This window comes from Leopardus geoffroyi, chromosome E2, assembly GCF_018350155.1.
Source record: "Leopardus geoffroyi isolate Oge1 chromosome E2, O.geoffroyi_Oge1_pat1.0, whole genome shotgun sequence".
NCBI lineage: Eukaryota > Metazoa > Chordata > Mammalia > Carnivora > Felidae > Leopardus > Leopardus geoffroyi.
The window spans coordinates 10,449,469-10,476,594 of NC_059335.1; the positions used below are offsets into that span (position 1 = coordinate 10,449,469).

The following is a 27,126-nucleotide window of genomic DNA, read 5'->3' on the forward strand; positions in this document are numbered from 1 at the left end:
GTCCCTTGGGCTAGTCTGACCTCCATCACCCACACCACGTGGCTCTCTGTCTTCTCCCTCGATAGACTGTGAGCACTACCAGGCGGGGACTTAGTGTGCTTGCAAGCGTGTGTCCTCCCGCTCTTCTCTTCCCAGCAGCTAGCCCCCAGTGTGGATGGCCGCTGTGGTCAGCCCGGGGCCAGGTTGGGGCATCCGTGGGGGCCTTGGTAGTTTTGAGCGTCCATCCTGCCCTTGCGTCGAGACCGGGGCCCAGGGGCACCCCCCGCAGGCCAAAGTCCAGATCTCAGCTTGGCTTCAAGATAATGGCCCTCGCCCCATTTGACCCCTGCACCTCGACTGCCAGAGCCACCGTGTTCCTGCCGTTTCAGTGGCACCGTCCCCAGGCATGATGTGGGCTCACCTCACCTGTCCAGTAAAAAAAACCTCGCTTTGGGCCCGTGCGGACCTAGCTCTGCTCTAGCAGCGGCGACATGGAGAGAGAGGTCCGGTCCCTGGCATGGGGAGCCGGCAGCTGGCGGGGGGCTGGTAAGCAGTCCTGTGCCAAGGGACGTGCTGCCATGCGGGCTGCACGAAGGGGGCCTGTGTGGGGCCTTCCCATCAGAGCCCTTCTCTGCCTCCTTCAGCCTCACCTTAGCGCCCCTCCTCCGCCGCCCCTCCACGCCACCTTCTCTGACCTCTCACCGGCCCTTCCTCCCCTTCCCTCGGCAGGGTCGGAGCCATCTGGACCCGGACTGCTCTGGGTCCTCCCTGTCTGGTGTCCCCACGTCTGTGTGGGACCATGTCTGTCCTTGCCACAGCTCTGTCTCCAGGGTCCCCGGTGCGGCTCAGCACGGGGTCCCACCTAGCGTAGGCGCTTGGGCAACACACAGAGCCAGGACGCTGGAGCTGGGTTCCAGGAGAATCAGGATGTCTCCGAGGCTGGGGCCTCTGACCCTGTTTGTGGTCTCTCCTGTGCCTCTTGGGATTTTCACTCCTTTTTCAGCTCTTACCTCATCCTCCTCTGGGAGGCCTGCCCGCTCCTCTCTGCTCCTCCCAGCAGAGATCATCGATGACTTACACTCCCTCCGGCTTTTGTGTCTGTCCCCGCACTTGTCCCGTGGGCCCTGCGGGGGAGGCTCATCAGACAGGGGTCTCGCGCCTCCCCGGGCCCGCTCTCTCACCCAGGAGACCTTTAGTGACCAGACTGTTCTTCCAAAGACCTCTAAGGCTCCCGCAGTGGCCACTGGCCTGGCTGTGTGCCTTCGGGCATGTGATTCTCTTTGTCTTAGCGGCAGTTTCAGGGGCTCACCGTCTCTGTCTCTGGGCTGTTGAGGATTTCTTTAACGTGAATTCGTGCCTGTGGAGTCCTTGGCTACGCTGGGGCTGGCCGCACCCGGTGCTCGGTGGTGGCAGTATTCGCAGCGCTGGGCACGGTGGGCAGAACAGAACTGCACGGGACACCTGTGTCGTGGGCCCTGGAGAACGCCTGTTTACGCTTCCATGCTTCTGCAGAGCCCTGGCCCCACTGGGGCCTCTCTGGGCACGCTGGCCAATCCTTGAGGGAAGGAGGAGGAGGTCGCCGCGTCCCGTCCCTCTGGTCCTCCCACACAGGCCAGTGGCTGGCGCCTCACGGACGCCTGAGCGATTGTGACTCCACGGATTCATAGCCTGCTGTGCCGGCTTGGAGTGCTGAGCCTGCGTGGGGGCGGGGGGGGGGGTCAGCCACACCCTCGAGGAGCCTGCGATCTGACTGAGGCTGGCCTTGTGAGTGCCCGGACTTGGTCCAGTCCGGGGACACTTGGGAGGGAGAAGATTCCCTGAAAGGGGTGGTGTTTGAGGCCGGTGGTCGCCAGAGTCCCCGTGCCGGGCCGGGGTGTGCTCTGACACCAGCACCTAGAGCAGAAGTCAGAGAGAGACCCGAACTGTCGTTGAAAATCCTGGAACCCCCCCTGAGTCGTTTCAGGCAGCCGTGGGGGTTGCGCGCACACAGCCCCCGGACGGCACTTTGTGTACGACATGGTGACGCGGGCACCGCAGGAGGGTGACGGATCGGATGCGGGTGTCCCTGTGGAAGGCCGGGCCACGTGGGGAAATGCGGGCGCCGTGCTGCTCCGAAGTCCCACGTCTGGGATGGGGTCTGAGCTTGCGGAGGGAGGAACACGAGAGGGTTTGGTCGTGACCCTGCGGAAGACCTCGCCTGCCTGGCATCCTGCTCCTCCGGGCGGGGGGACGGTGCTGTGCGCTCTTGGTCCAAGGTGGCGCGCGCTACGGAGCCTCAGCCCACCCAGCAAGATGGAAGGGGGACTCGGAGGACCCTCGGTGATCTTCCGGTCCAGAGCCGCCTCAGCGTCTCGAGAACGGCTTGGACCGGGGACCTGGGATGCGGGGCTTCGCTGCTCAGCCTCGGTTTCCTCATCTGTAGTATGGGAATAAGCACAGTGATGCCAACTCTTCACAAGGTTGTGAAGTCACACGGGTGAAGCTCGCTTGGTGTGCCGAAGAACGCGTAGAGGCTGGCACGGAGTTCGATAAGCCTTTGCCACCGTCACCCCTGCGCGTCCGTGCCACTCGAATCATGCATCTCCGCACACTCGCTTACACACGTAGGCACATACGTCTCTCCCCTCTGCCCTGCGGCGGCCTTTGCTGTCTGCCTCTCCCCACCCCCTCCATACAGGCTTGCGGAAGGGGAGGGTGGGGCCTGTGAGGGGATCACAGGTGGGGGCAGGGGTGGGTGGCCGGGAGGAAGAAGAGACTTCCGAGCTGCGGGGCCGCCTCGGCCCCTGAAGGCTGCCAGCAGGGGGAGCGCTGCCACCAAAGCGCGTCCCGGCCCCGGGAAGGGCACGAGGGGAGGGAGGTGGAGCTGTGTCCGGTGTGGGACTCTTCCAGGCAGGGCCAGCTGGTTCCTGGAGGCGCGGCGGGCCTGGGCTTGGGCTCGCGCTGCGGGCGGGAGCCTCCTGACCCGTCTGGTTTCCTCCATGCCCAGCTGCCCTCCAAGGCCCTGGTGCCTGAAATGGAGGACGAGGACGAGGAGGATGACTCTGAAGATGCCATCAACGAGTTCGATTTCTTGGGCTCGGGAGAGGATGGGGAGGGCTCTCCGGACCCTCGACGATGTGCCGCAGAGGGGACCCACCACGAGTTGGGTAAGCTGAGGGTTTTCTGGCCAGCCGTCCTCACCAGGCGAGGTAGGGGCACACGCGGCCGCCCACAGCTGCTTCCTGCCCCAGGGTCTCCACCGGACGGATACGCTTCCTGAGAGGAGGGTGGCCGAGGAGAGCAGGAGCCCCACACCGTGGCGGCCGGGCCCTCACCCCTTCCCTGGAAAATCCCTGTGGGGACGCAGGCGGGCCCAGCTCTTCCCGGAAGGGGGCCTCTGGCCCTCCGTGCAAGCGTCTAGTTCTTGGACCTCGGGGAGGGAACAGGACGAGGACCTGGCAGGCAGAGGCAGGCAGGGCAGGGCTGCATTCTCCTGTTCTGTGACCCCGAGCCACGAGGCCCTCGGCCGTCACACAGGATGGCCGGGGACTGAGTTCCCTGAAAGGCTGGCACCACAGAGCATCCTAGCTTAGTGCGCCTCCTCTGCCTGACCCCACTCCCACTTCGAGCCCTGGCGCTCCCTGGTCAGGACTTTCCGGCTACCTCACGTTGGCAGGAGAGGCCTCCGGTGGCTAAGGTGAACCGGAACACGGGCTCCAGCCCCGTGCTTTGTCCCTGCAGAAAGCCGGCGGGTCAAACTCCAGGGAATTTTGGCCGACCTTCGGGATGTGGATGGGCTGCCCCCTAAAGTGACGGGTCCCCCTCCTGGCACACCCCAGCCCCGGCCACACGAAGGTAAGCGGCCCCTCCCCCCCGGCCCACTCCCCTGGGGCCCATAGCAGAGGGGGGCTGCAGAGCTAAGCCCAGGGCTTCTATGTCCTCAGGGTCGAAGCCTGGCCTCTAGTCTGCAGCCTCCCTGTCCCAAAAGTTTGTCTGTCTGTCTGTCTCCCTCTTTTTTTGTCTGTCCTGCCCTGTCTGTCTGTCTCTCCCTGTCTCTTTCTTTCCAGCTGTGATTCTTGATCTCGTCCTCTCCCTGTCTCTTTCTGACTCCTTATCTCCCTCTCTGCCTCTTTCTGTCTTTCTTTCTCTCTCCCTGCCCCTCTCCGCCCCTTCCCTCCCCTCCCCCTACCAGGTTCCTTTGGCTTCTCCTCAGACGTTTTCATCATGGACACTATCGGGGGCGGGGAGGTGAGCCTGGGGGACTTGGCAGATCTCACCGTCACCAACGACAACGACCTCAGCTGTGATGTAAGTTCTTGGGGTGCCCTACCCCCCACAGGCCCTCATCGGGCATCCCGCACTGTGCCCACTCTTGCTGAGCTCTGACCGGGTGCCTGGCCTGCGCTGGGTCCCTTAGCGGGAGGACGCTGTGAGGTCATTCAGCAGCTCACCTGTTGTACAGAGGGGTGCGGACATGTACTCGGCACGGGGTTTGACAGGGTCGCCGAGGCACAGGGTCTGGAAGACACCTCGGCCCCTGCCATCTCCTGTAGGCAGTGCTCCCTCCCACCCCTGGCCTACGTGCCCCTCACATCCAGGCCCCGGATGGGCTGGCGGCAGGGCAGGACGGCATCAGAAGGGGAAGGGGGCTCTGGGTTGGCACAGCGTGGGGAAGCGGACTTGTGCAGGAGATCGGAATTGAGCTGAACTTGACAGCCAGAAACCAAAAAACCAGGCGTGGATGGGGCCTGGTAGGCAGGCGGGCCGGGGTGACAGGGAGGCCTTTAGGGCCGGTGTTCTGAGCCCCAGACCCACAGATGGGCCTCTGGCCCTCTGGTCTCTGCATCGGATGCACGTGCACATTTCCCCCAGGAACGTTCACCACAGCTTTTAGCAGGATCTCGAGCGGTTGGTTCCCCAGCAGGGTTGTGGGCCCTGCTGTGAGATGCCAGGAAGGGGGGCCGAAGTAGAGGCTTCGAGCAGGCGTGTGTGCCTGTGAGGGGGTAACCACACAGTGGCGGAGCCTCTGGCCCTAAAGAACGAGGGCATTGGTGACAGCTGCAATGGGGACCTTTGGGGATAGAGCCCAGACCGAGGGCTTTATCAGCTGTGGAGCCTGTGTTGGGGCAGGACATGGCATCTCGCCTGACAGTCTGCTCATCCTCCTTCCCGATGGGCTGCCCCTGGGTCCCCCGCTCAGAGAGTGACACCACCATCCACCAGGGCACCTGCAGGGTCTCTGGGACTCCCCCAGCGACCTGTGGATTTTGCTCCCCAGTCTCTCCCTTCTGTGCATACCTGTCCCCATTTCCGCTCCCCAGCATGGGGTCTCTGTGCCCTCTCTTTGCCTGAGAGGCTTCTCTTAGGGCCCCTTGGCCCCTGCAGCCACTCGTATCTTCCTACATCCAATCCGTGTCATTTCCCTGCTCTAAACCCGTCCATGGCTCCCTGTTTCACTTAGGATGAGATACGGGTTCCTAGAAGTGGCTCCAGCCCCAGCTCCTGCCACTCTCTCCCTTGCTTTCTACAACCCAGGCCTCCCCTCAGGCTCTAGATCTGGCCTGCAGCCTCAGGAACTTTGTTCATGCAGTGTCCTCCCTCAGTCCCCTCCCCTGATCTGGTTAAGTCCTGCTCTCTTGACACCTTAGGAAAGCCACACTGACCCCCACAGGGGCGGTCAGGCTGCCCGGGTACTCAGAGCTCAGGGACCTGGCACCGCGGGGCAAACTGACTTGACTGCTTTCCCGAAGCCCCCTCTGTGGGTCTGGGTGGGGAAGGGACCGGTCCTTGGCCTCCTGGATTTCAGTCCGTGTCTGCGGGACCGTGGGGACGCTGAGGCACCTCCCCCTACCCCAGCTCTCTGACAGCAAAGATGCCTTTAAGAAGACGTGGAACCCCAAGTTCACCCTGCGCTCACACTACGACGGCGTGCGCTCCCTGGCTTTCCACCACAGCCAGGCCGCCCTGCTCACCGCCTCTGAGGACGGCACGCTCAAGCTCTGGAACCTGCAGAAAGCTGTCACGGCCAAGAAGTGAGGGCGGCAACCCCGGGTTGGGGGGAGCGGAGGGGAGGGGCTCTCGGTGACATCCGGCTCCTCTGCCTCCCCCAGGAACGCCGCGCTGGATGTGGAGCCTATCCACGCCTTCCGGGCTCACAGGTGGGGAAGCGCCCCCACAGGCGGTCTGGCCCCGGCCCTCTGCACACACACCCCCTTGCTCCCGGTGCTCTGCAGACACGGCGCTCCCACGGCCGGTTCTGGGCGCAGCCTTCAGAGGAGGAGATGGGTGTGGGGAGCTAGGGGCAGGCCGGTCCGGGGGCACCACCGGAGCCCCGGAGGCCGGATTCCTTTTGGCCGTCCTCGAAAAATCTAGCAGAGGACCTCAAGATGCCATGGAGGGGGCCGGAGGAAGGACTGAGGCTGAGTTTTTCATTTCTCCTTCGCCACTTTTGTACCTTTCAGGGGCCCTGTGTTGGCAGTAGCCATGGGCAGTAACAGCGAGTACTGCTACAGCGGCGGGGCCGACGCCCGCATCCACAGCTGGAAGATTCCGGACCTCAACGTGGACCCCTATGACGGCTACGGTGAGGACGGCTCCCTCCTCTGGCTCCCACCCCCCTTGTCCGCCAGAGCCTCTTCGTTCCCTCAGTGCCCACCCGTCCCTAGCGATGCAGGGCCCGGGGGAGGGCGGGGGGCGGGGGGCGCACCGTGTGCCCCCAGCCCGGGTGAGCCTGGAGCCTCGTGTTCAGCCTGTGACGGGGGTCAGATGGGCCGAGGCAGGAAAGCGGTGGCGTTGGGGGGCCGCTTCCTAGAGGAGCTGGCAGGTGAGTGGACTCGGAATCCACACCGGGGCCGGGGACCGGCCCATGCAGGGGCTTGGTAGGCCCTGCCGGTGTGGCCAAGTGCAGGCAGTCGGTGAGAAGTGGAGCAGGTGACAGGGGACAAGTTAGTTGGGCCAGGCTGTAGGAAGTCTGCACTTGATCCTTGGCACCCCTTTAAGACTTAAGTGGAAAAGTGACCGCACTGCTATTTATTGTACGTCCCCCTCCTTCTGATGCCTCTTCCAATAACTTTCTTGGTCGCACGCGTGGCTCTTTACTGCTTTGTGGTGGTAAGAGTTTAGAGGTGTGTGTCTTCCCAAGAACAGTCCCACCCCGTAAAAGGTCAAGGGTCAGTCCCAGGTAGTCTGTGCTCTGGGCCATGCGAGCTGCCACGCGTTGGGGGTCAGCAGGGCCTGACCAGAGCACGCCGTGTGGACTTGAGTGACGGGGGAGGCAGAGGTGGGAAGGATCAGAGGGCTTTAGAGAGACTGGGCAGGGCTTGTACCCTGGGGGCGAGGAGCCAAGGCAGGCAGAGTGGGGCACGACTCACGAGTCCCAAGCTGCAGAGGGTCTTGGGGCCACAGAGCCACCATTGTTCCTTCACCAAGGAGGACCAATGCTCCTTCACCATTGTTCCCCTTCACCAAGTCCTAAAACTTGTGTATTGAGCGCTCATTCTGTGCCAGGCACTATGGTGGGCCCTGCGGGCGTGGCAAGGGAATCCCTGCCCTCTGGAGCTTCTGTTCAGAGCCAGTGGTCAGAGTGTGCGCGGCCGCTGCGGCGGGTTCCAGCGGTGACGGCTCCGAGGGCAGGAGGAGTCTGGCTAGAGCTGGGTGAATGGGCGGCTAAGCCGGGCAGCCTGGCTCTCAGCAGGGGTCGGTGCCCTGGAGCTGTCTGGGGTGGGGCCGCTGGCCCTGACCTAGCTTGTTTCCTCCCTCCACTGGGTCTAGACCCGAGTGTGCTGAGCCACGTGCTGGAGGGCCACGGGGACGCTGTATGGGGCCTAGCCTTCAGCCCCACCTCCCAGCGCCTGGCCTCCTGCTCTGCTGACGGCACCATCCGCATCTGGGACCCGAGCAGCAGCAGCCCAACCTGCGTCTGTACCTTCCTCACAGCCAGCGGTGAGTCGGGGGAGCAGGGCTGGGCGCAGGGTGGGCGTGGGAACACATCACAGAGGAACATGACTCCCCGCGAGGGGCCCAGGCTTCCCAAGTCCCGTCCCGCAGCCCCAGGGCAGGACCACGTCTGTTAAGCAGCCCTCCCTTCCCTGTGCCCTCAGATCATGGGATCCCCACCTCAGTGGCCTTCACCAGCACCGAGCCCGCCCACATCGTGGCCTCCTTCCGCTCTGGCGACACCGTCTTGTACGACCTGGAGGCTGGCAGTGCCCTCCTTTCGTTGGAATCCCGGGGGAACAGTGGTAAGGGGGGCCTCAGGGACAGGGGCTGGTATCTGAGTGCCTCCAGGGCCCTGGTTCCTCCTGTGGCTCTGCTGAGCCGGTGTCTCATCAGCAGAAGATGTCTCCCCTACCTCCTCAGGGGTTCTGGGTAGGAAGGAGATAAGGTCCCAGCAGCTGCCTGGCTCTCGGGAGGGCTGAGGGGACAGAGATCATCAGGAACTCGCCCGCCAAGCCTCTTGGCAGAATGCATGGCCCTTATGGGTGGCTCGTACCCATCCTGTGGCACCCCAGGCGTCTTACGGATGAAGCACTGTGGCCCAGGGAAGGGAGAGGCCTGGGAGCCCAGGCCCCCGGCCAGCTGAGCAGACAGCGGGGCCGTGGAGCCGTGGTTCTCTTCCTCTGGTCTTTGTCCTGGTCTCCCTGATTTCCCTGACATCCTTCCCTCTCCTCCTCTCCGTCCAGGCCCAACCCAGATCAACCAGGTGGTGAGTCACCCAAACCAGCCCCTCACCATCACCGCCCACGACGACAGAGGCATCCGCTTCCTGGACAGCCGGACAGGTGAGGCCCAGCCTTCCTGGTCCCCGCTCACTCGTGCTCACGGTGTCCCGTCGGGCCCTTGACCTTCCCCGCCAAGGGAAAGTAACCTGCCGCCCACCCTCTCTCCTCTCAGGGAAATCCGTGCACTCTATGGTTGCCCACCTGGACGCGGTCACCTGCCTAGCCGTGGACCCCAACGGCGTGTTCCTGATGTCGGGAAGTAAGTGAGGACTCTCCTGGCTCCTAAGGAGCAAGGGTGTGTGGGAGCCGAAGAGGAAGAGACGCGGGCACTGGTCACGAGGGCGTATTCTGGGGCCCCCTCCCGCAGGGGGGCAGGGGCAGGGAGCCTCCCGGCAGAGACCGCGCACGCTCAGCCCACCGCAAGCTTTTGCGTGCGTCTTCCCGCTTCATCCAGATCACGCTGTCGGCAGGGTATGTTATACCCGCGTGCAGATGTGGAAACGGGCTCGTGGAGGTTCCGTGATTTGGTCGAGCGTGGTGGGTTGGCTGCAGGAACGAGTCCGAGTGTGTCTGGCTCTCAGTCCCCACAGGATTGTTAGCATTTGGAGCCACGTGCTCCGTGGATAAGGGCACTGGGGCCCGGCCACCACGGGGCTGTGCCTCAGAAGGATGAGGTGCGACGTGGGCAGACGGGGAAGGGAGGTGAAGCGTGTGCCGGGCCATCGGGAGTGCCATGGGCGAGGGGCCTCCTTCCGCTCACCTCTGCTCCCCACTGTCAGAGTATGTGGGAGGTTGCAAGCGAGCACACAGAGGGCGTGGGAGAGCGCGAGGGCGGGCCTGGTCCCATGGTGGCTGGGTCTTTGCCTGGTGACGGTAGCAGCTGTGCCTGCAGGTGCCGGTAGAGGGGGTGGTCAGGGAGGTCAAGCCCAGGGCAGAGAGGATTTGGGACAGGGCCCAGGTCCTCCGTATATAAGGGACACATCGAGCCAGCCTCCGCCACAGCCAGCCTGGTCCTTCGGACGCAGAATTCGGGCCGTCTCTGAAGGGGGCTCTTGCCCCAGGGCCCGGCCCTGTCCGCTCCACCCTCTCTGGCCTCCTCTCCATGCTCCTGCTCAGGCTGCTGCAGCCGTACCCGCCTCCTGCCCGTCCCCTGGCCACCCTGCTATTCCTCCGCATACCCCCGTGGCCCTTCTGTCATCACGGTGACCAGCTTGTGCCGGTGCTGCTGTCCGCCTGGCATTGCTCCTCCTGTTTTCTCATTTACCGGGGGCCACGTTGGAACGTCAACAGCACTGGGTGGGCAGCTTTGCCCAGGACGTTCACTGTGTCCCCGGGGCCTGGTACGCAGGTGCCCGGTGAACACTTGGTAACTAATGGGTGGACGGCCAGCTGGGATAAAAGCATTCTCCTTTGGGCTGGGCGTCAGGAGGTGGCCGGCAGAGGTGGGGGACAAGAGGATGGAGACCCCCCCCATTGTTGAGGCTCCTCCAGTGGGGGAGGTTCGGCGAAGCCGGGGTACCTGCTGGGGGACAGTGCCCTCTGCTCCCACACCTGCGCAGGCCATGACTGCTCCCTGCGTCTGTGGAGCCTGGACAACAAAACGTGCGTGCAGGAGATCACGGCCCACCGCAAGAAGCACGAGGAGGCCATCCACGCTGTCGCGTGCCACCCCAGCAAGGCCCTCATTGCCAGCGCAGGCGCCGACGCCCTGGCCAAGGTCTTCGTATGATGCCCACCTGGCCCCGCCCCGGCCTCCACCTCGGCTGGGGAGCGGGGCCAGGCAGGTGGGACCGAGGTGAGAGGCCGGACAGGAGGGAGGCTTGGTCTGGGAGGGCTTCTAGAAACCCTCTGCATCCTCACCCCTGACGGGAGGGACCTCAGATGTATCCCTTTGCCTGGCACTTCAGGAAGGGGCCACGTTCCCAAGGTGGAAAGCCCTGGGCGTCGAGAGAGGGGACGGAGGTGGCCCGACCTCTCGTACCCGGGGTGTTATGCTCCAGTCTCCCCTCCCTTCTGTCTCCCTCAGGTGACTCCCAGCCTCGGCGGAGGCCCGGAGGCCCGGCCTCTTCCCGCCTGCCTTGGAACCTGGTGGTGCTAATGCCCCTCTCCCTGGGAGGCCATCCCCCACAGCCTCCCCTTCCCCAAGCATCCTGGGGGGCAGCCTCCTTCAAGACTTACCCTCCCGGACGTCCTCGAGGAGTTTCCTCTCTGCACCCGGACACCCAGTCCTGGTATCTGAGCTGCTTTCTTGGGTGCAGCACAGCCAGGGCTGGGTGTCCTTGGGGATCAGCTTTTCCAAGACGCCAGAAGGTGCCAGGTTCTCTCTTTGAACCCCCGATCCCCCCTCATTCTTCCCAGACCTGGGTGGTAGCTGTGCCGGGAAGAGCCCCAGGCGCTCCCGCTCTGGGTCCCCTGGGAAGCCATGGCACCAGCTGGACCCTGGTCCTCCTCAGCGGGGAGCGCCCGGCCTGGTCCACCCCAGAAGCTAGCCCCAGTCCACCACCCTCTCCTCCAGTTCCCTCAACACAGCTTTCCAGACACTACCCAGCGCCTCCAGGGCCAGTAACTGGGGATCAGGTGATGCCCTCGGGGGAGGCGCCCACCCCTCTCCCCTCCCTCCCCCAGCACTCTTCCAAGGGCAACCCCCCAGCTCCCACGGGGTCACCCATGGGGAGAGATGGCCTTCTCTCACCCCTCCCTGGGGCATGGAGGCTGGAGGGGGTCCCCCTGGTCCCCCACAACTCCCTGTATATCTGTATAAATAAATGGGATTTTAATGGAGCCCCGCCCCCACCCATGTTGTTATCACTGTGTGATAGTCTGTGTCTCCTCTCCTGGCCCTCCACTCTCTTCCTCTATTTATTTCACTCTTTTTTTGGGTTCCACCCTGAGCCCTCGGGCCCCCTTCAAGGTTCCTGTTTATAAGCCCCGTCCCCTCTGCCCTGGACTTGGATGTGAAACTTGTCTCAATAAACCCTTTGGAGTAAGATGGGTGGCGGTGCTGACTGTTGAGGGGGCTTAGGGGACCGGGGACTTCAGGAGAGGGGTAATGGGTTCTGCCTGGGCTGGGTGGAGCTCAGGGAGGGGATGATGGGTTGGGGTTTTGTGGTAGGGTGGGGGGGGGGGTGCCAGAGAGGGGCCCAGGGTTTGGGCGGGTTGTGGGTGGAGGGCCGGAAATGGGGGCACAGGACCGAATCTCCCCGGGCCCCTCCTTTCTGTTCCTGAGCACACTCCTTCCCCAGGGGCCTCAGCAGCAGCCTGGGGGCAGAGCCCTGAGAAACACGACATGATGTGACAGCTTGAGACTCCCCCTCCCCACCCCCAGCCCCCATGTGTGATGGGTGGTAGGAGGCCAGAGGGCTCATCCTGAGTACTTAACTCCCCACCTCGCCTGTCCTCCCCACGTGGGCCTGGGCTTACTAGAGCCTCAGCCACCATGGAGGGTGAAGGGAGAGCTCCCGCCATGCGGGGAGGAGCCCTGAGGAGTCCCTTCCTCTCACCAAGGTGGTCAGACCCAAGTGGTCAGTTATGCACCCAGTGGGAACCAGATGCCACGCCAAGTTCCTCACGTGCTATTTCACTGGGTCCTCACGACACCCTCCAAAAGCGGGATCGTTAGACCAAGTTACAGAAAACGGGGTGCGGGCGGGGGGCTGCTCAGGGCCTCCAGAAAGTCATCAGAATTTGTATCCAGTCCTGTGGGACTCCCTCTGCACACCCCTGGCCCTCGGCACGGTCTGTACAACGTGCCCGACGCTAAGGCCCACCCCCTGGGTTGTCAAGGGCTGTGCCCCAGTGCCCACAGTAGGACCTGGCTCCTGTCGGGGCCCTGGGAACGCTTGAAGAAGGATGCAGGTTGGCAGATGGCCATCAGGTGACACTGACAGGAGCCTAACTGTGAGCTCCACGTGGCCTTGTTCACCCCTCATCCCTCTGGGCTCTGAGCAGCTTCCCCAGGTGGTGGTTTGGGTTTTCACTCCAGCCTCAGACTTCCTTCCTTCCCCAGCCCCAGCCGGCCCAGCCCCCGGATGTGGTGGCAGTCGCTACTGTACCGACGACCTCAGCTGCCCCTAGCAGCCCTTTACCGGGAAGGGGGGCCCGTCTCGAGGCCCCCAGCCCCAGCCAGCCCTGCTGGTCTGGAACCCAGGCGGGCAGGTGGCCCATCTCTACTGGGATGTCTTTGGAGCTCAAAGCCAGGCCTTGAACCTTCAGTGAAGGGGATGGGGGCGGTAGCAGCTTCAGTGGTGATCTCGGACAAGTCGTAATGCCCCATGGGGGGGTTCTGTTTCCTGAATGTAAACTAATGGCAGCCACTCTTCTTATTAGCTGGGGAAGAGAAATCGAGTCTGAATTGCTCCTGAACAGCCTGGAGGAACTGTTTTGGGACAAGCTTGGCACATAGTAGGCCGGCATTCAATGCTTCCCGAGATGACTGACTGAATGAACCTACTCTACTTAACCCCTGAGTGCTCAAGGTGCCTACCCCTTTATTTGTGCAAATTACAGTGATGGCCACCACCTACTGAACCTCAGCTGTGTGCCAGGCGCCATCATATAACCTCATTAATCCCCACAAAGACCCTCTGGGGTCGGTCCTATCACTGTCCCATCTAACAGATGGAGAAACAGGCCCAGAGAGGGGAAGCCACTCACCTAAAGGCACACAGACACATGCACAGTTCCCCCAGGAGAACAAACTGTTCTCCCTCTATGAGGTGGGGGTGGGGGTGTTGTCTTCCCCGGTTGCTATGGCCCTTTCAGGCACCCCCCCCCCCCAACTCCCGGTCTGTGGCTCTCCACTCCTGAGGGCTGGGGTGGAGTGGCGAGCTGATTAAAGGAAACTACACCCCTTCTCTGTCGGCCCTGGGTCTGACTCTCCCTGCACAGATAATCCAGCTCCAGCCCCTCCAGGTTTCTCCATGCACCTTGCCAAGATTGCCAGAGACAGACATGAGTCAGGGTCCTTCTGCCCATCTGGAGACCTCTGCCTTCCCATCTATGTAGCGGGCTTGAGGCGGGGGAGGGATCTCTACAGCACCCCCTGTCCTGGGCGGGGTGGGGTAGGGGTGGGGAGGACGACGATCTGAGAAGAGGCGGACCGAGTTCAGAGATCCCGGAGCGGGCTGGACCTGACACCAGTTTCCCACCCTTTCCCCTGCGGTGGGCGCCGGATGCCGGCCAGGCTAGACGGGCCCCCTTCCTTAAAGGGCCAGGCGCCTCCTCAGCCCGGGCCCCCGCGACCTGTGGCGGGGATGAGGGTGCCTCGCCCCTCCTCTCCAACTCTGGGAATAGTTAACTTTCTAGACTTGGGTGTGTTGGGGGGTAGGAGTCGGTCCCGGATCCCTGCCCTGCCCTGCATCTCACACCCCAGACTCCCGGACCCAGGAGGGGCAGGTGACGCCCCCACTCGGAGGTGCGGGGCCCGCCCTCTCCTTCCGCCCCCGGCCCCTCGACAGGCTCCGCCCATCTCGACGTCACCGAGGCCCGCGCGGATTGGCCGACTGCGCCATCGCTCCGGACACTTCCTCCTGGGCCGCAGCCGCAGAGTTAAACTTTGGAGGGGGAAAAAGAGCCACCGGCGCCCGGCGCCGGGCGACCCTCCCTTGCCCCCCCCCGCCCCCTCCACCGCCGCTGGGAACGCCCCCTTCTCCACGGCCCCCGACCGAACTTTTCTCCAACTTCTGAGACCCGTGAGATTCCCTCCTTAGTACCCCGGCCCTCAGGATCCCTCTGCCCATCCCTGGGCCCGTCGGATCCCTGGGATCCACTCGATCCCCGACTCAGAGACTCCTGTCCTCCACCCCCAGGGTCTGGTGAATCCCCTCGGGCCCCCTTCTTAATTGGATCCTCTTCTTAGAGCCATTGGATTCTGCGATCCTACTCCCCCCCACCCCCTCCGCCCGCTCTCTTCTCAAGCCTTTCTCTCCCCAAGGGGCCTCTGGATCCTGGGCTCTCCTGATCCCTGAGATCCCGACCTGCTAGATTTTCTTGATTTCTTAGAATCTCTCAATCTCTGGGTGCCTCAAACCATCAGATCTCTCCTTTATGATTCCCGGGCGTCTGATCCACTAGATCACACTTCTCTAATTTCCCAGGGTCCCGCCATCCTCGAGTGCCCTCAACCTGCTAGGTTTCTTTTCTCGTAGCCCCGGGATCCCCGCACTCCCGCTACCAGCTTACGAGCTCCCTTGGATCCAGTGACCCGGGGTCCCCGGACTCCTTCAGCCGGATCCCGGGTGGGCGCCGGGCGGCCGGTCCCGGGCCTCTCCCCTATGGCCGCCCCCCTCTCCCATCTCGCCGCGCTCCCAGGCTCTCCCGGGCCTGGGTCTCCTCCGCCCCTCGGCGGCTTGGAGTTGCAGTCGCCGCCACCGCAGCTGGCCCAGATCCCAGCTCCGAGCTCCGGGGTCTCCTTCCACATCCAGATCGGGCTGACCCGCGAGTTTGTGCTGCTGCCCACCGCCTCCGAGCTGGCCCATGTGAAGCAGCTGGCTTGCTCCATCGTGGACCAGAAGGTGAGGGTGCAGCGTCTCTCATCCAGCTTGGGGAGAGGTCTGCAGGGGGCGGGGCGCTGCCAGAGGTGGCCTGGAGCCCAGCATAGGGGAGGGAGAAGAAGGACGATGAAACCTTGGGCGACTGGGAGGTGGGGGTGGGGCATTTAGCCCCCCAGTTGCCTCCTCACCCCACTCTCCTTTTGAGGGAGGCCAGGGCAGGGGTGGGGTGCTCCAAAGGTCTCCCCAAGTTGCGTGTCCCTGTATGTTGTTGTTTTCTGCAGCCAGCAGGGAGGAAGGGAGAGGCCAGCTAGGTGTAGAAGTGGGAAGGAAGGGGCCGGTGGGGTGAGCAGATGGGGGACCTCCGCATTCAAGCCCATCCTGGACCTCCCATTTGGTGGAAACAGTAGAAATCCAAGCCGCACTGGCCGTGGCTATCGGGTGACACGTGTGGGTGTGGGCGCTTGAACTAGCTGCCGTGGGGTAAGTGAGGTCTCAGAGCCCAATCTCTGCCCTCCCCCAGGCCTGAGATGTGTGTGGTGGGGCCAGCACCTCTTTGGAACCCCCAGAAGCTCTGGGGACTCTGTCCCCACTCCTCAGGTCTGATGCCGGCCTATTAAAACAGGCCTTCCCCAACCCCAGCCTTACCTCGGTGAGAAGCTGGAGATCACGGGCCGAGAGGGAATCAGGTGGCACTCAATGCGTGAATTCTAGAACGTCAAAAGTTAGGATAGTGGGATTTTCTGTTGTTGGAGTTCGAGACTGTAAAAATGTTAGAATATTAGATTCCTGGGCTGCTGGAATCCTAGACTGTGAACATGTTAGACTTTTGGAATGCTGGGTTGTTGCAATCCTAATGGTAAAATATTCAAACACTAGAATCCTCGTGTATTAGATTCCTAGAACATGAAAATACCAGACCGTGCTACTCTGGGGTGGTGAAATCCTCAAACATAGAATATGTTCGAACCTGAGATAGATGTATATGATACTATCATGTGAGCATGTTGGAATCCCAAAATGTCCACGTTCCAGAATCTTCTCAGACCCCTGATAATGAATTCTTTGGGCTTCCGAGAAACCTCAGGGACTGAGCCAACTCCCCCATTTTACAGACAAGGCAACTGACACCTAGAGAAAGCCCCCTCTCCCCACCCCGCCCCCCCCCCCTCACCTACCCGACCAAGCAGTCAGGGCCTAGGCCCTGTCACCTGAACCCTCTCCCAGCAGACAAGAACACATGGGGTTTCCTTCACCCTCCACCCAATCCCCAAACCCAGAGGCCTAGTTTTCACACCCAACTCAGCGGCTCTGTGAGAAAACTGGGTGGGGGTGGGGTAGGTTGGAGGGCAGATTGCCCCCTGGGGGTAATTTGGCCGGGGGGCGCTCACATCGTCTGCCTACTCCCTCAGGCCTCACCCCCGTTTTGTTGTGCCTTCTCTGTCCAGGTGTGTGGCACGTCCCTTCCCTGCTTTCCAGCTGCCCCACCTGGGCTGTTTCACTTTCTGTTCTATCAGGTTTCATTTCCTGTCCCCCCCCCCCCCCCGCCCCCAGCAACCAACCAGCCCAAGCTAGGGACTGGGACACCTGGGTCCTTTGGGCATTGGGTGGGGGGGCACCCTCCCTACCTCCAGCTCCCTTGAGCCCTAGCCTTCCTGCCGCCACCCCCGCACCCCCCAGATGTCCTAAATCCCCTTCTTCCAGCTGGCCCCACCCTAGTGCTGGGCTTGGAGCCAGGTAACAGGGACAATAGATCCAGGAAGGAAGCTGGGGAGGCGGGGAGAGTAAAGGAGCGGGTGTTCGCTTAGCCCCTCACCACACACACCCGCCCTCCTGGAAAATTCTAGATGCCCACGCTCCCAGAGCCACTCTCCCTCCCACCCTAGTTTCTTTGTCCGGCCACCAAACTCTGTCAGCGGTGCTGTCTCCCAGCACACCTGGGGCCCTGGCACCCCGCCCGCCTGAGCTTCGAGCTGCACCGGGGAGGGAGCAGGCAGGAAGCTAGGGCTGCGGGGTCTCTGTTTCCGGGGGAAGCAGCCGGCCCTGCCCTGGGAGCGTTCCAGACCGCCGCTGAAGGCAGCTCGGGGAGCCTTTCTCGGTCACCGCCTCCCTCTCCCGCCCCTCAGTTCCCCGAGTGTGGCTTCTACGGCCTTTACGACAAGATCCTTCTCTTCAAACATGACCCCACGTCGGCCAACCTCTTGCAGCTGGTGCGCTCAGTTGGAGACATCCAGGAGGGCGACCTGGTGGAGGTGGTGCTGTCGGGTGAGCGGTGGAGGCCCCCCTATGGGCGCAGCCTGTAGCTGGGGGGTGGGGACGGGGCGCAGTGCGTGCGTGCGTGTGTGTGTGTGTGTGTGTGTGTGTGTGTGTAGAGGGGGAAGGGATAGAGGTGAGACGGGACATCTGGAGGAGGGAAAGGGAGAGGTGGGCCCAGAAACCTGCTTCTTAAAGTCGGGGCCAGTGGTTCGAAGCCCTGGTTGCAAGTTAGAGTCCCCTCCGGAGCTTTTACAAACCACGGCCTGGGAAGGAGTAAATATATTGTGCGGGTACCCCAGCAACATCAGTAGTGATACTCACACTTCCTAATGCCGAAAGCTGAAAGATGCTAGACATCAGACTACGTATGTTTATCATTTCCTTGAGGAAGCACCGAGACGGATGCGATCGCTATATGGTGTTAGGAGGGAGGAACGTGGGTGCCTCCGGAGAAGATAGAGTGTGGGCCAGGAGGGAGATTTCTGGGGACTGATTCCAACTTCCATTATTTATCAAGATGTTGGTGACGGGGTGTGTGCAGTTTGACCATTCACTGAGCCGTGCACTTGAGATGTGACCTTGTCTATCCATGCCTCCCCCCACCCCGCCCCGTGAAATGCTAAATGGAATCAGACTCTGCGAGGCTAGATGTAGCGTGGGCACCTGTATTTTCAGCCAGAACTTAGCTACCCACTAGCCGTTCGCATTAAACAACGAATTTTTTTAATGTTTATTTATTTTTGAGAGAGACAGAGCATGAGCGGAGAGGGGCAGGGAGAGAGGGAGACACAGAATCCAAAGTAGGCTCGGGGCTCCCGACGCGGGGCTCGAACTCACGAACCTTGAGATCGTGACCTGTGCCGAAGTCATACCCTTAACCCACTGAGCCACCCAGGCGCCCCATCCTGAGTCCATTTCTTACTACCTCCTCTAGTCCATGAGGCTGTCACCTCCTGCCCAGACTGTTGGAGTAGCTCATAAGTCAGATCATGACACTTTGCTGCTCAGAATCCTCCCATGGCTCCCCGTTACCCTTGGAATAAAATGTGTACTCCCCTAAAATGGTCTTAAGGGTGTCCATGATCTGGCCCCTGTCAATTCCCCAAATTCATCTGTTACACTGTCCTCACTTTTCTTTGATCTGGCGGAGCTGGCCTGTTCTCTGTCCCTTGAGCAAGCCAAGCTGTCCCCCGTCTCTGCGTCTGTGCACTTGTCCTCTGTGCCTCCCTCCCTGCCCTGTCTTCTCACAGCTACCTCCTTCTTGTTATTTGGATCTGAGCTTAAGTGCCATTTCTTCCAGTGTCTGAAATTCCCTTGTTTATTTGTGTGTGCATGTTTTTTTGCCCGTCTCCCCGAAAAATGTCAGCTCCCCGAGAGTGGGGTGTAAACCTATCTTGTTCATAGCTTTACCCTGAGTATGTAAACGGTGCTTGGCACACAGAAGAGAGTCCCCTTTCTGTCACACAATAACAAGGATAATAGCTCAATATTAGACTGAATTTTGGGAGTGGGGCGGGGGTAGGAAAGAGAATGAGAGTTAGTTTAAAAATGAACCTTTAGGGGCGCCTGGGTGGGTCAGTCGGTTAAGCATCCGACTTTGGCTCAGGTCATGATCTCTCAGTTCATGAGTTCAAGCCCCGTGTTGGGGCTCTGTGCTGACAGCTCGGAGCCTGGAGCCTGCTTCGGATTCTGTGTCTCCCTCTCTCTCTGCCTTCTGCATTCCTCCCCCACTTGCATTCTGTCTCTGTCTCTCAAAAATAAACATTAAAAAATTTTAAAAATAAATACATAAATAAAAAATAAAAATGAAACTTTAAAAATAAAAGCTAATGGGGTGCCTGGGTGGCTCAGTTGGGTAAACACCCGACTTCAGCTCAGGCCATGATCTCAAAGTTCGTGAGTTCGAGCCCCACGTCGGGCTCCATGCTGATGGTACAGAGCCTGCTTGGGATTCTCTCTCTCCCTCTCCCTCCCTCTCTCTCTCTCTCTCTCTCTCTCTCTCTCCCTGCCCCCATGCCCCTTCCCCTCACTTGCTCCCTCTCTCTCTCTCAAAATAAATTAATAAACTTAAAAAAAATCATTCTAAAATAAAATGATTTATTCTAACCATTCTAACCATTCTAACCATTCTTGAGCAACTTTCTATGTGGTCTGTTTAAAGAGCACTGTTTAAAAATTTTTTTTAATTTAAAAAACTTAAGGGGCCCCTGGGTGGCTCAGTCAGTTAAGCGTCCAACTCTTGATCTCAGCTCAGGTCTTAATCTCAGGGTTGTGAGTTCAAGCCCCTACTTAAAAAAAAAAAGAAAAAAAATTTTAACTTAAAAAAAAATACGGTGTGCTTGACTGACTCAGTCAGTAAAACGTGACTCTTGATCTCAGGGTTGTGGGTTCGAGCCCCACATTGGGTGTAGAGATTACTTAAAAACAAAATCTTAAATAATAATAATAAAAGAACAGTGTTTTCAATGCTTTCCATATATTCATTTAGCCCTTAAGAAAGAATTTATAAACAGGGCACCTGGGTGGCTCAGTCGGTTAAGTGTAAAACTCTTGATTTTGCCTTAGGTCATGATCTCACGGTTTTGTGAGTTCCAGCCCCAAGTCGGGCTCTGGGCCGACTCTGCAGAGCCTGCTTGGGATTCTCCCTCTTCCTCTCCTCCCCCTCCCAGCTCACGCTCTCTCTCTCTCTCTCTCTCTCTCTGTCTCTCTCAAAAGAAATAAATAAACAAAAAATTATTTAAAAATGAATCTATAAAGAATACTATTATGATACTGGGCATGTTCTTTCCAAGACACCTGTGTGGTTCCTACCCTTGCTTCCTTTGGAGGCCTTCCTCAATCACCTGTTTAACATTGGACCACTTACACCTTCCCTATCTCCCTTCCCTGCTTAATTTTTCTCCTAAGCCCTTATTGACTTCTGGCCTGCTGTATGTGTGTGTGTGTGTGTGTGTATACATATATATATATAGAGAGAGAGAGAGAGAGAGAGTAGTTGTAACTTATTTCTGGGATATAGATATTGTATAAACATATATACATAATTTGCTATATATATACATACACACATATATATGTGTGTGTGCGTGTGTGCGTGTGTGTGTGTGTGTGTGTATATATAAATATATATATATATATATATATATATATATATTTATATTTATATGTAATTTTATGCTAGGGAAAACCAGAGCCCGCAACTCATGTTGGTCCTCAATAAATATTTGTCCCGTCATTGAGATAGGAAACAATTGCTTGACAGTTTTTTTTTTTTTTTAATTATTTGAGTATAGTTGGCACAAGCTGTATACTTTATTAGTTACACAGTTCAGCGAGGAAGTAACTACAGTGCTAAAAGCATGAACTTCGGAGCTGCACTGGCCTGGGTTCGATTTCAAGTTCCACAGTTTGCAAGCTGTGTGACCTTGGGCAAGTTGTTTCACCTCTCTGTGCTGCCGTCTTCTCATCTGGAAAACGGGGACAATGGCAGGATGTATCTCCAGGGCTCTTGAGACAACTGAATTCATTATTTTATTTTGTTTTTAAGTTTATTTATTTATTTTAATTTATTTTGAGAGAGAGAGCGAGCAAGCGGGGAAGGGGCAGAGAGAGAGAGGGAGACAGCATCCCAAACAGGCCCGGGGCTCTCAGCCCAGAGTCCCAATGCGGGGCTCTAACTCACGAACTGTGATATCGCGACCTGCCCGGAAATCGAAGAGTCCGAAGCTTAAACAACTGAGCCACCTGGGCGCTCCTGTTGGAGTTCCCTTTTAAAGATGAGGACATTGAGATACATAGGTATTTGTTTTTTCTCTTGAGGCTCGAGCTCTATCCTAGACCAAGTAGATCGCAGACTCTGAGGATGAGACTTAGGCATCTGTACTTTTAAATTTGATTTAAAAATGTTTAACTGTGAAATATTCGTAACATAAATTTACTGTGTGAACCATTTGTGCGTCTCCTGTTCAGTAGTGTTAGTCACATTCACGCTTCCCTGCAACAGTCTCCAGGAGTGTTTTCATCTTGCAAAACTGAATCTCTGTATCTGCTCAACGCCTCCCCAGTCCCTGGCATAGGTGTGTGCCCCGGTGGTGAAACTGGGATTTGAACCCAGGTAGAGTGTAGTATGCGAGTAAATGAATGAAGGCAGGCAAGATGAAGCCTCGCAGCCGGGAGGACTGTGAGAAACCCAGGACCCTACAGCCTCCGCTGCCCCGGCTCAACCTTCCGCCTCCCCCTGCCGCCTGCAGCTTCGGCCACCTTCGAGGACTTCCAGATCCGCCCCCACGCCCTCACCGTTCACTCCTACCGAGCGCCTGCCTTCTGCGATCACTGCGGGGAGATGCTCTTCGGCCTTGTGCGCCAGGGCCTCAAGTGTGATGGTGAGGGGAGAGGGGCGAGGGGCTGGAGGCGGGGCCAAGGGGTAGGGGGCGGGCAGGAGGGTGGGGCTGGGGTGGGGTTCAGGTGTAGGAGGCGGGACTCGGGGGCAGAGGCAAGGGCCGGGAGGCACCGCATGGGGGAGGAACAGGAGGTGGGGTGGGAGGCGGGGCTTGTGCGAGGGGCGGGGTCTGGGGGTGGGGCTCAGCTCCGGAGGAGGAGCCTGAGAGGTGGAGCTCCGAGGGAGAGGTAAAAGGGGGAGGAGCGTGGGAGAGGAAAAGGGGAATGTGCGCGCGGGGAAGAAGGCGGAGCCTGCAACTGGGATCGACCAGAGAAACAGCCAGTAGGAGGTACATATTAAGGGATATTTGGAAGGAATTCCTGTAAGGGAATTGTAAGCCCCTGTCAGGGGGAGGCTGGCTAAGCAACTCTGAAATCCATAGGGCAGCCGGTCAGGAAGGGCAGGCAGAAGCTGAAACTGCTGTTCACTGGCAGAATTTCTTCATCTGAGAAATCTCACTTCTGCTTTCCAAACCTTTCTACGGAGGGAAACGGGCCCACCCAGCCTCACTAGGACACTCTCCCTCACTTCAAGTCATCCGATTGCCGACTTGATTCACATCCACCAAACACCTTTACAAGCAGTCCCTACATTCGTGTCTGAATTACCGAGGATGCTAACCTAGCCAATTTGACACAGGCACCTGACCATCAGAGTCCAGTCCTTATTGACTTGGCACCTCAGTGGGCCAGGGCTGTCATAACCAAATACCACAGGCCGACTGGCTTAAACAACACGTATTTATAACTCAGAGTTCCAGAGGCGGGGAAGTTTAAGATCAACCTTCGGACAGGGTTTGGTGCCTGGTGAGGACCTTTTCCTGGCTTGCAGATGGCTGCTATCTTGCCGTGTGCTCACATGGCGTGTGGAGAGACAACAACTTCTGAAAGGTCTTCCTTTTATAAAAGACCCCAATTGCGTCGGATCAGGGCCCCACCTTTATGGCCTCATTTAATGTTAGTTATCTCCTTAAAGGCCGATCTCCAAATACAGTCACATTGCCGGTTAGGGCATCATTCTATGAGATTGGAGGGGTGGACACATGTTCAGTCTACAACAAGCACCCATGCACATGTCTTTAATTTTATCATACTTAAAAAATAAATAAATAAATAAATAAATAAAGGAACACACAGTGTTCCTTTAGCCCAAATGTCTCAAGGTTAAGCCCGAGTGTCAAGTTCCGCGGGTCCACTCTTCCTATCTTTGATGCTTCTGAGGGAGAGCGTTGAGATCTCACCCCGCCTGCAGATGAAGGTCACACACCCGCCTTGACTCTACACACAGCAGCGGAAGACCATCTGTTGTTCGAAGACCGTCTGCCCCGCCATCGTCTGTTCAATGTGAGCCTCTACTAGAGACATGTTTTCCGATATTCCGTCATCCAAGGATCTCCAGCTTTGCGGCTGTCATGCTCAAATGGAAATCTAGAGTCTGGAACACCAGATGACCTACAGAATGGACCAGAGTTGTTACCACGCAGCCCTAAATAGACTTGTGGTGTTCAAGGACTCTTCGGATAAGAGCCATATCAGGCCTGCAGAAAACTGATTCTGTGCGTTCAGAGCTGCTGTCAATATTGCTCTCATGCACACACCGTATCCAACCCTTTTTTTTTTTAAGCTTTTTTATTTATTTTGAGGACACCATATCCAACTCTTGACGTCTTGGCATCTGGAAGGTTTCTTTAACGTTTATTTTTGAGAGAGAGTGCCCACGCGGGCGCTCACACACACAGTCGTGTGTGGGGAAGGAGCAGAGACACAGGGAGAGAGAGAATCCCAATCGACGCGGGGCTCGATCCCACAAACCACGAGATCAGCTCAGCTACTGGCCTAGAAGGTTCTGGGCCAGGTAAAGGACCAGGAGCAGGTGAGGCACTCCTGTCAGGCTTGACACCTTCCGATGAGGGTTTGATTCTACCTTGATACTCACACACGGAATCACGGATGAAACTCTGAAATTCCAATGAAGGACATGAGTGAATAAAGGTCAACGCTGGAAAGTGTTTCCCTGTACACAACGGCCATTTGCCATCCCGAAGCTTTTCTGGTAGCACCACCTTTGGGAAAGCCCATGACCGCCGGGCTGCCAGAAGACGGGCTTCACGAAGCGTTCCCCGAGGAGCTTCCAAAGGCAGGAGGAACATTCTCCACTCCAGAACAGAGCGCCGTCTTGGAATCATTTGGAGTCACTGGAGGTGTACTAGAGTAAGGCTTCGGGAAGCCTCTTAGGAAAACAAGCTGAGTCTGTCCAGGCTTTCATGGACGAGGAGTTTTATTTATTTTTATTAAAATGTTTTTGTCTTTGAGAGAGAGTCGGGGGGGTAGGGGCAGAGGGAGAGACACAGAATCCGGATCAGGCTCCAGGCTCTGGGCTATCAGCCCAGAGCCCCCCCGGGGCTTGAACCCATGAACCTCCAGAACCTCCAGATCACGACCTGAGCCGAAGCCCCGAGCTTAACGGACCTGTCTTCTGCTTCCTTATCCTGTAACTTACGTCCAATACAGTGCTTGCCCTGGCAACGAGCATCCGCGAGTTGGAGCGATACGGAGACGAGGAGCATGGTCCCCGCGCGAGGATGACAGGCACATTCGTAAATGTTCCGTATGAAAGAAGGGATGAGGGGATAGAAGGAAGAGAACAAAATACTGGCGTCCGCATATGTCGGAATAAGGAAGACACAGTCCGTGCTCGTGCACTCTTCGTTTGTGCCGCTGGTCACGTGGTTGTGGCCCCCTTCTTCCGCGACCCAATCCACGTGCCCTGGGCCCTCAGCGAGCACCTCACCCGCTCCTGGTTCTTTGCCTGGTCCAGAACCTTCTAGGCCAGTAGTAGTTCTGCCTGAATTGAGTCCTTGTAACTTTTCATTGGCTTTAATGGCATTACCAGGGGGCCCCCCGGAGAGATCTACTGTATTTGCGATCCACGGAAAAGGAAAGGGGGGGTGGGGGGGGTGGGGCAGAGCGTTAGAGCCCAGGCCTGGTGGAAGCGTGTCTCTGATCGTCTGGCGCCCCCGCAGGCTGCGGACTGAACTACCACAAGCGCTGCGCCTTCAGCATCCCCAACAACTGCAGCGGGGCCCGCAAGCGCCGCCTGTCGTCCACGTCTCTGGCCAGTGGCCATTCCGTGCGCCTCAGCACCTCTGAGTCCCTGCCCTGCATGGCCGATGAGCTGGTGAGGGGCTGGGGAGTGGGCGGGCCGGGGGCGGTGGCCCGGGCGGGTGACAGGGCCCAGGCACTAATGCGTCCCTCCCGTCTTGCTGACCGATAGAGCCGGAGTACCACCGAGCTCCTGCCTCGCCGGCCCCCGTCCTCCTCCTCCTCCTCTTCTGCCTCCTCCTACACGGGACGCCCGATCGAGCTAGACAAGATGCTGCTCTCCAAGGTCAAGGTGCCGCACACGTTCCTCATCCACAGCTACACCCGGCCCACCGTCTGCCAGGCTTGCAAGAAGCTCCTCAAAGGCCTCTTTCGCCAGGGCCTGCAGTGCAAAGGTCAGCGGGGCCCCCGCGGGGAGACAGACGGGGTCAGGGGTCAGACGCCCCCCTCCCGCCCCACCTCCCACTCGACACATACATACACTGGCTTAGCAGCTTAGGGGTTCTCTCCCCTGGGCTCCCAGCAGGCCGTAAGAATCCCACTATTCTGGGGGTGCCTGGCTGGCTCCGGCGGTAGGGCGCATGACTCTTGACCTCGGGGTTGTGAGTTCGAGGCCCGTGTTGGGTGTGGAGATTACTTAAAAATAAAATCTTAAAAAAAAAAAAAAAAAGGGGGCAGCTGGGTGGCTCAGCGGGTTAAGCTCCTGACTTCAGCTCAGGTCCTGATCTCACAGCTGGTAAGTTCGAACCCCGAGTCAGGCTCTGTGCTGATACCTCAGAGCCTGGAAATTTAGCTTTATAAAGCCACTTAGCATGGAATTAAAAAAAAAATTTTTTTTAATGTTTATTTATTTTTGAGAGACAGCAAGAGTGGGGGAGGGGCAGAGACACACACACACACACACACACACACACACACACACACACACAGAATCCGAAGCAGGCTCCAGACTCTGAGCTGTCAACACAGAGCCCGACGTGGGGCTAGAATTCATCAACTATGAGATCATGACTTGAGCTGAAAGTTGGCCGCTTAACTGACTGAGCCACCCAGGTGCCCCGCATGGAATTCTCAAATTGCACATCTTGAGAATTCTAGAACCATGGAATGTTGGAAGCATAGGCTTCAGGAATTCTGGGCTGTAGGACTCAGCGAAAAGAACCACAGAAACTTTAGATTCGTAAAGCCTAGAACTACCAAATTATAGATTTTCAGAATACTGGAACTTTACAACCATCGGATTTGAGAATAATGGAAGCCTAGAAGCATCGCATGGGAACCATGGGATCCTAGAGTCCTAGAAATCTAGAACACGGAACTTTGAATTCTAGAATCTAGAAAATCGGAAATCTAGATCCATAAAAACTTAGAGCTGTCCAATTCTAGGATTCATTGGAACAAAAAAAATTACAAAATCTTAGCTGCACACAGCTAAAGAACAATAAGAACATTAAGGCTTAGAATCTTAGGTGTATGGGATTCTGGAAACTTGGAATCATCAGATTCTGGAGTCTTCGCAGTCCAGAACTGTAGAGTCACTGCATTCTAGAATTTATGTATAGAAAACCCTAAAACCTTGGACATCAAGGAGGCTCGGTAGTCTAGAATCATAGAACTGTAGAATTGTAGATGTGTCAAGTTCTAGAAACTTGCGTGTCAAAATCTGGAGTCTTAGAAATCTAGAATTGAAAGAAGGAAGGAAAGAAAGAAAGGGAGGGAGAGAGGAAGGGAGGGAGGGAGGAAGGAAGGGAGGAAGGAAGGAAGGAAGGAAGGAAGGAAGGAAGGATCATCCAGCCCAAAATATCCTTAGTGCCAGAGGCTGGGAAACCCTTTCCTGAGTGTTCAAAGTCCAGAATCATGGAATGGTAGACCCTATTACATTCTAGAATTTCAGAAGGAAACCGGCTCAAAGAGGGATAACCAGAGAAGGTTCGGCTGGGTTTCCTGCCCCAAGCAGCGAGTGGAGCATCTTTTGGGTCTGGGGGATAGGAGTCAAGATTCAGCCCTTACAGGTGACCTCTCTTTCCCCTGCCACCTGTCCGCTTGTTCCCTGTCCTCATACCAGACTGCAAGTTTAACTGTCACAAACGCTGCGCCACCCGCGTCCCTAACGACTGTTTGGGGGAGGCACTCATCAACGGAGGTGAGAGGCTGTGGGCTGGGCG

The 27,126-nt window shown here is 58.2% G+C and overlaps 2 protein-coding genes across 10 annotated transcripts in view; both read left to right on the top strand.

The window, feature by feature from the left end:
• STRN4 (striatin 4) overlaps positions 1-11,667 on the top strand; it is a 26,539-nt gene extending 14,872 nt beyond the window's left edge. For 3 of the 6 annotated variants that reach the window (XM_045440779.1, XM_045440784.1, XM_045440785.1), the window contains 12 exons: positions 2,966-3,125; positions 3,679-3,813; positions 4,151-4,266; positions 5,815-5,990; positions 6,069-6,116; positions 6,420-6,541; positions 7,729-7,899; positions 8,058-8,198; positions 8,640-8,738; positions 8,851-8,937; positions 10,238-10,473; positions 10,705-11,667. In XM_045440779.1, the coding sequence (XP_045296735.1) occupies positions 2,966-3,125; positions 3,679-3,813; positions 4,151-4,266; positions 5,815-5,990; positions 6,069-6,116; positions 6,420-6,541; positions 7,729-7,899; positions 8,058-8,198; positions 8,640-8,738; positions 8,851-8,937; positions 10,238-10,407 (1,425 nt within the window). In that variant the 3' untranslated portion in view covers positions 10,408-10,473; positions 10,705-11,667. The remainder of the gene's footprint in view (positions 1-2,965; positions 3,126-3,678; positions 3,814-4,150; positions 4,267-5,814; positions 5,991-6,068; positions 6,117-6,419; positions 6,542-7,728; positions 7,900-8,057; positions 8,199-8,639; positions 8,739-8,850; positions 8,938-10,237; positions 10,474-10,704) is intronic. The other 3 variants (XM_045440782.1, XM_045440780.1, XM_045440783.1) reach the window with 3 other exon arrangements.
• Positions 2,298-27,126, top strand: part of PRKD2 (protein kinase D2) — a 47,262-nt gene continuing 22,433 nt past the window's right edge. The window contains exons 1-7 of one of the 4 annotated variants that reach the window (XM_045440777.1): positions 2,298-2,309; positions 14,365-15,190; positions 17,293-17,431; positions 21,673-21,804; positions 24,883-25,037; positions 25,134-25,356; positions 27,027-27,104. In XM_045440777.1, the coding sequence (XP_045296733.1) occupies positions 14,951-15,190; positions 17,293-17,431; positions 21,673-21,804; positions 24,883-25,037; positions 25,134-25,356; positions 27,027-27,104 (967 nt within the window). In that variant the 5' untranslated portion in view covers positions 2,298-2,309; positions 14,365-14,950. Of the gene's footprint in view, positions 2,310-14,186; positions 15,191-17,292; positions 17,432-21,672; positions 21,805-24,882; positions 25,038-25,133; positions 25,357-27,026; positions 27,105-27,126 lie in introns of those variants that run through there. The other 3 variants (XM_045440776.1, XR_006702249.1, XM_045440778.1) reach the window with 3 other exon arrangements.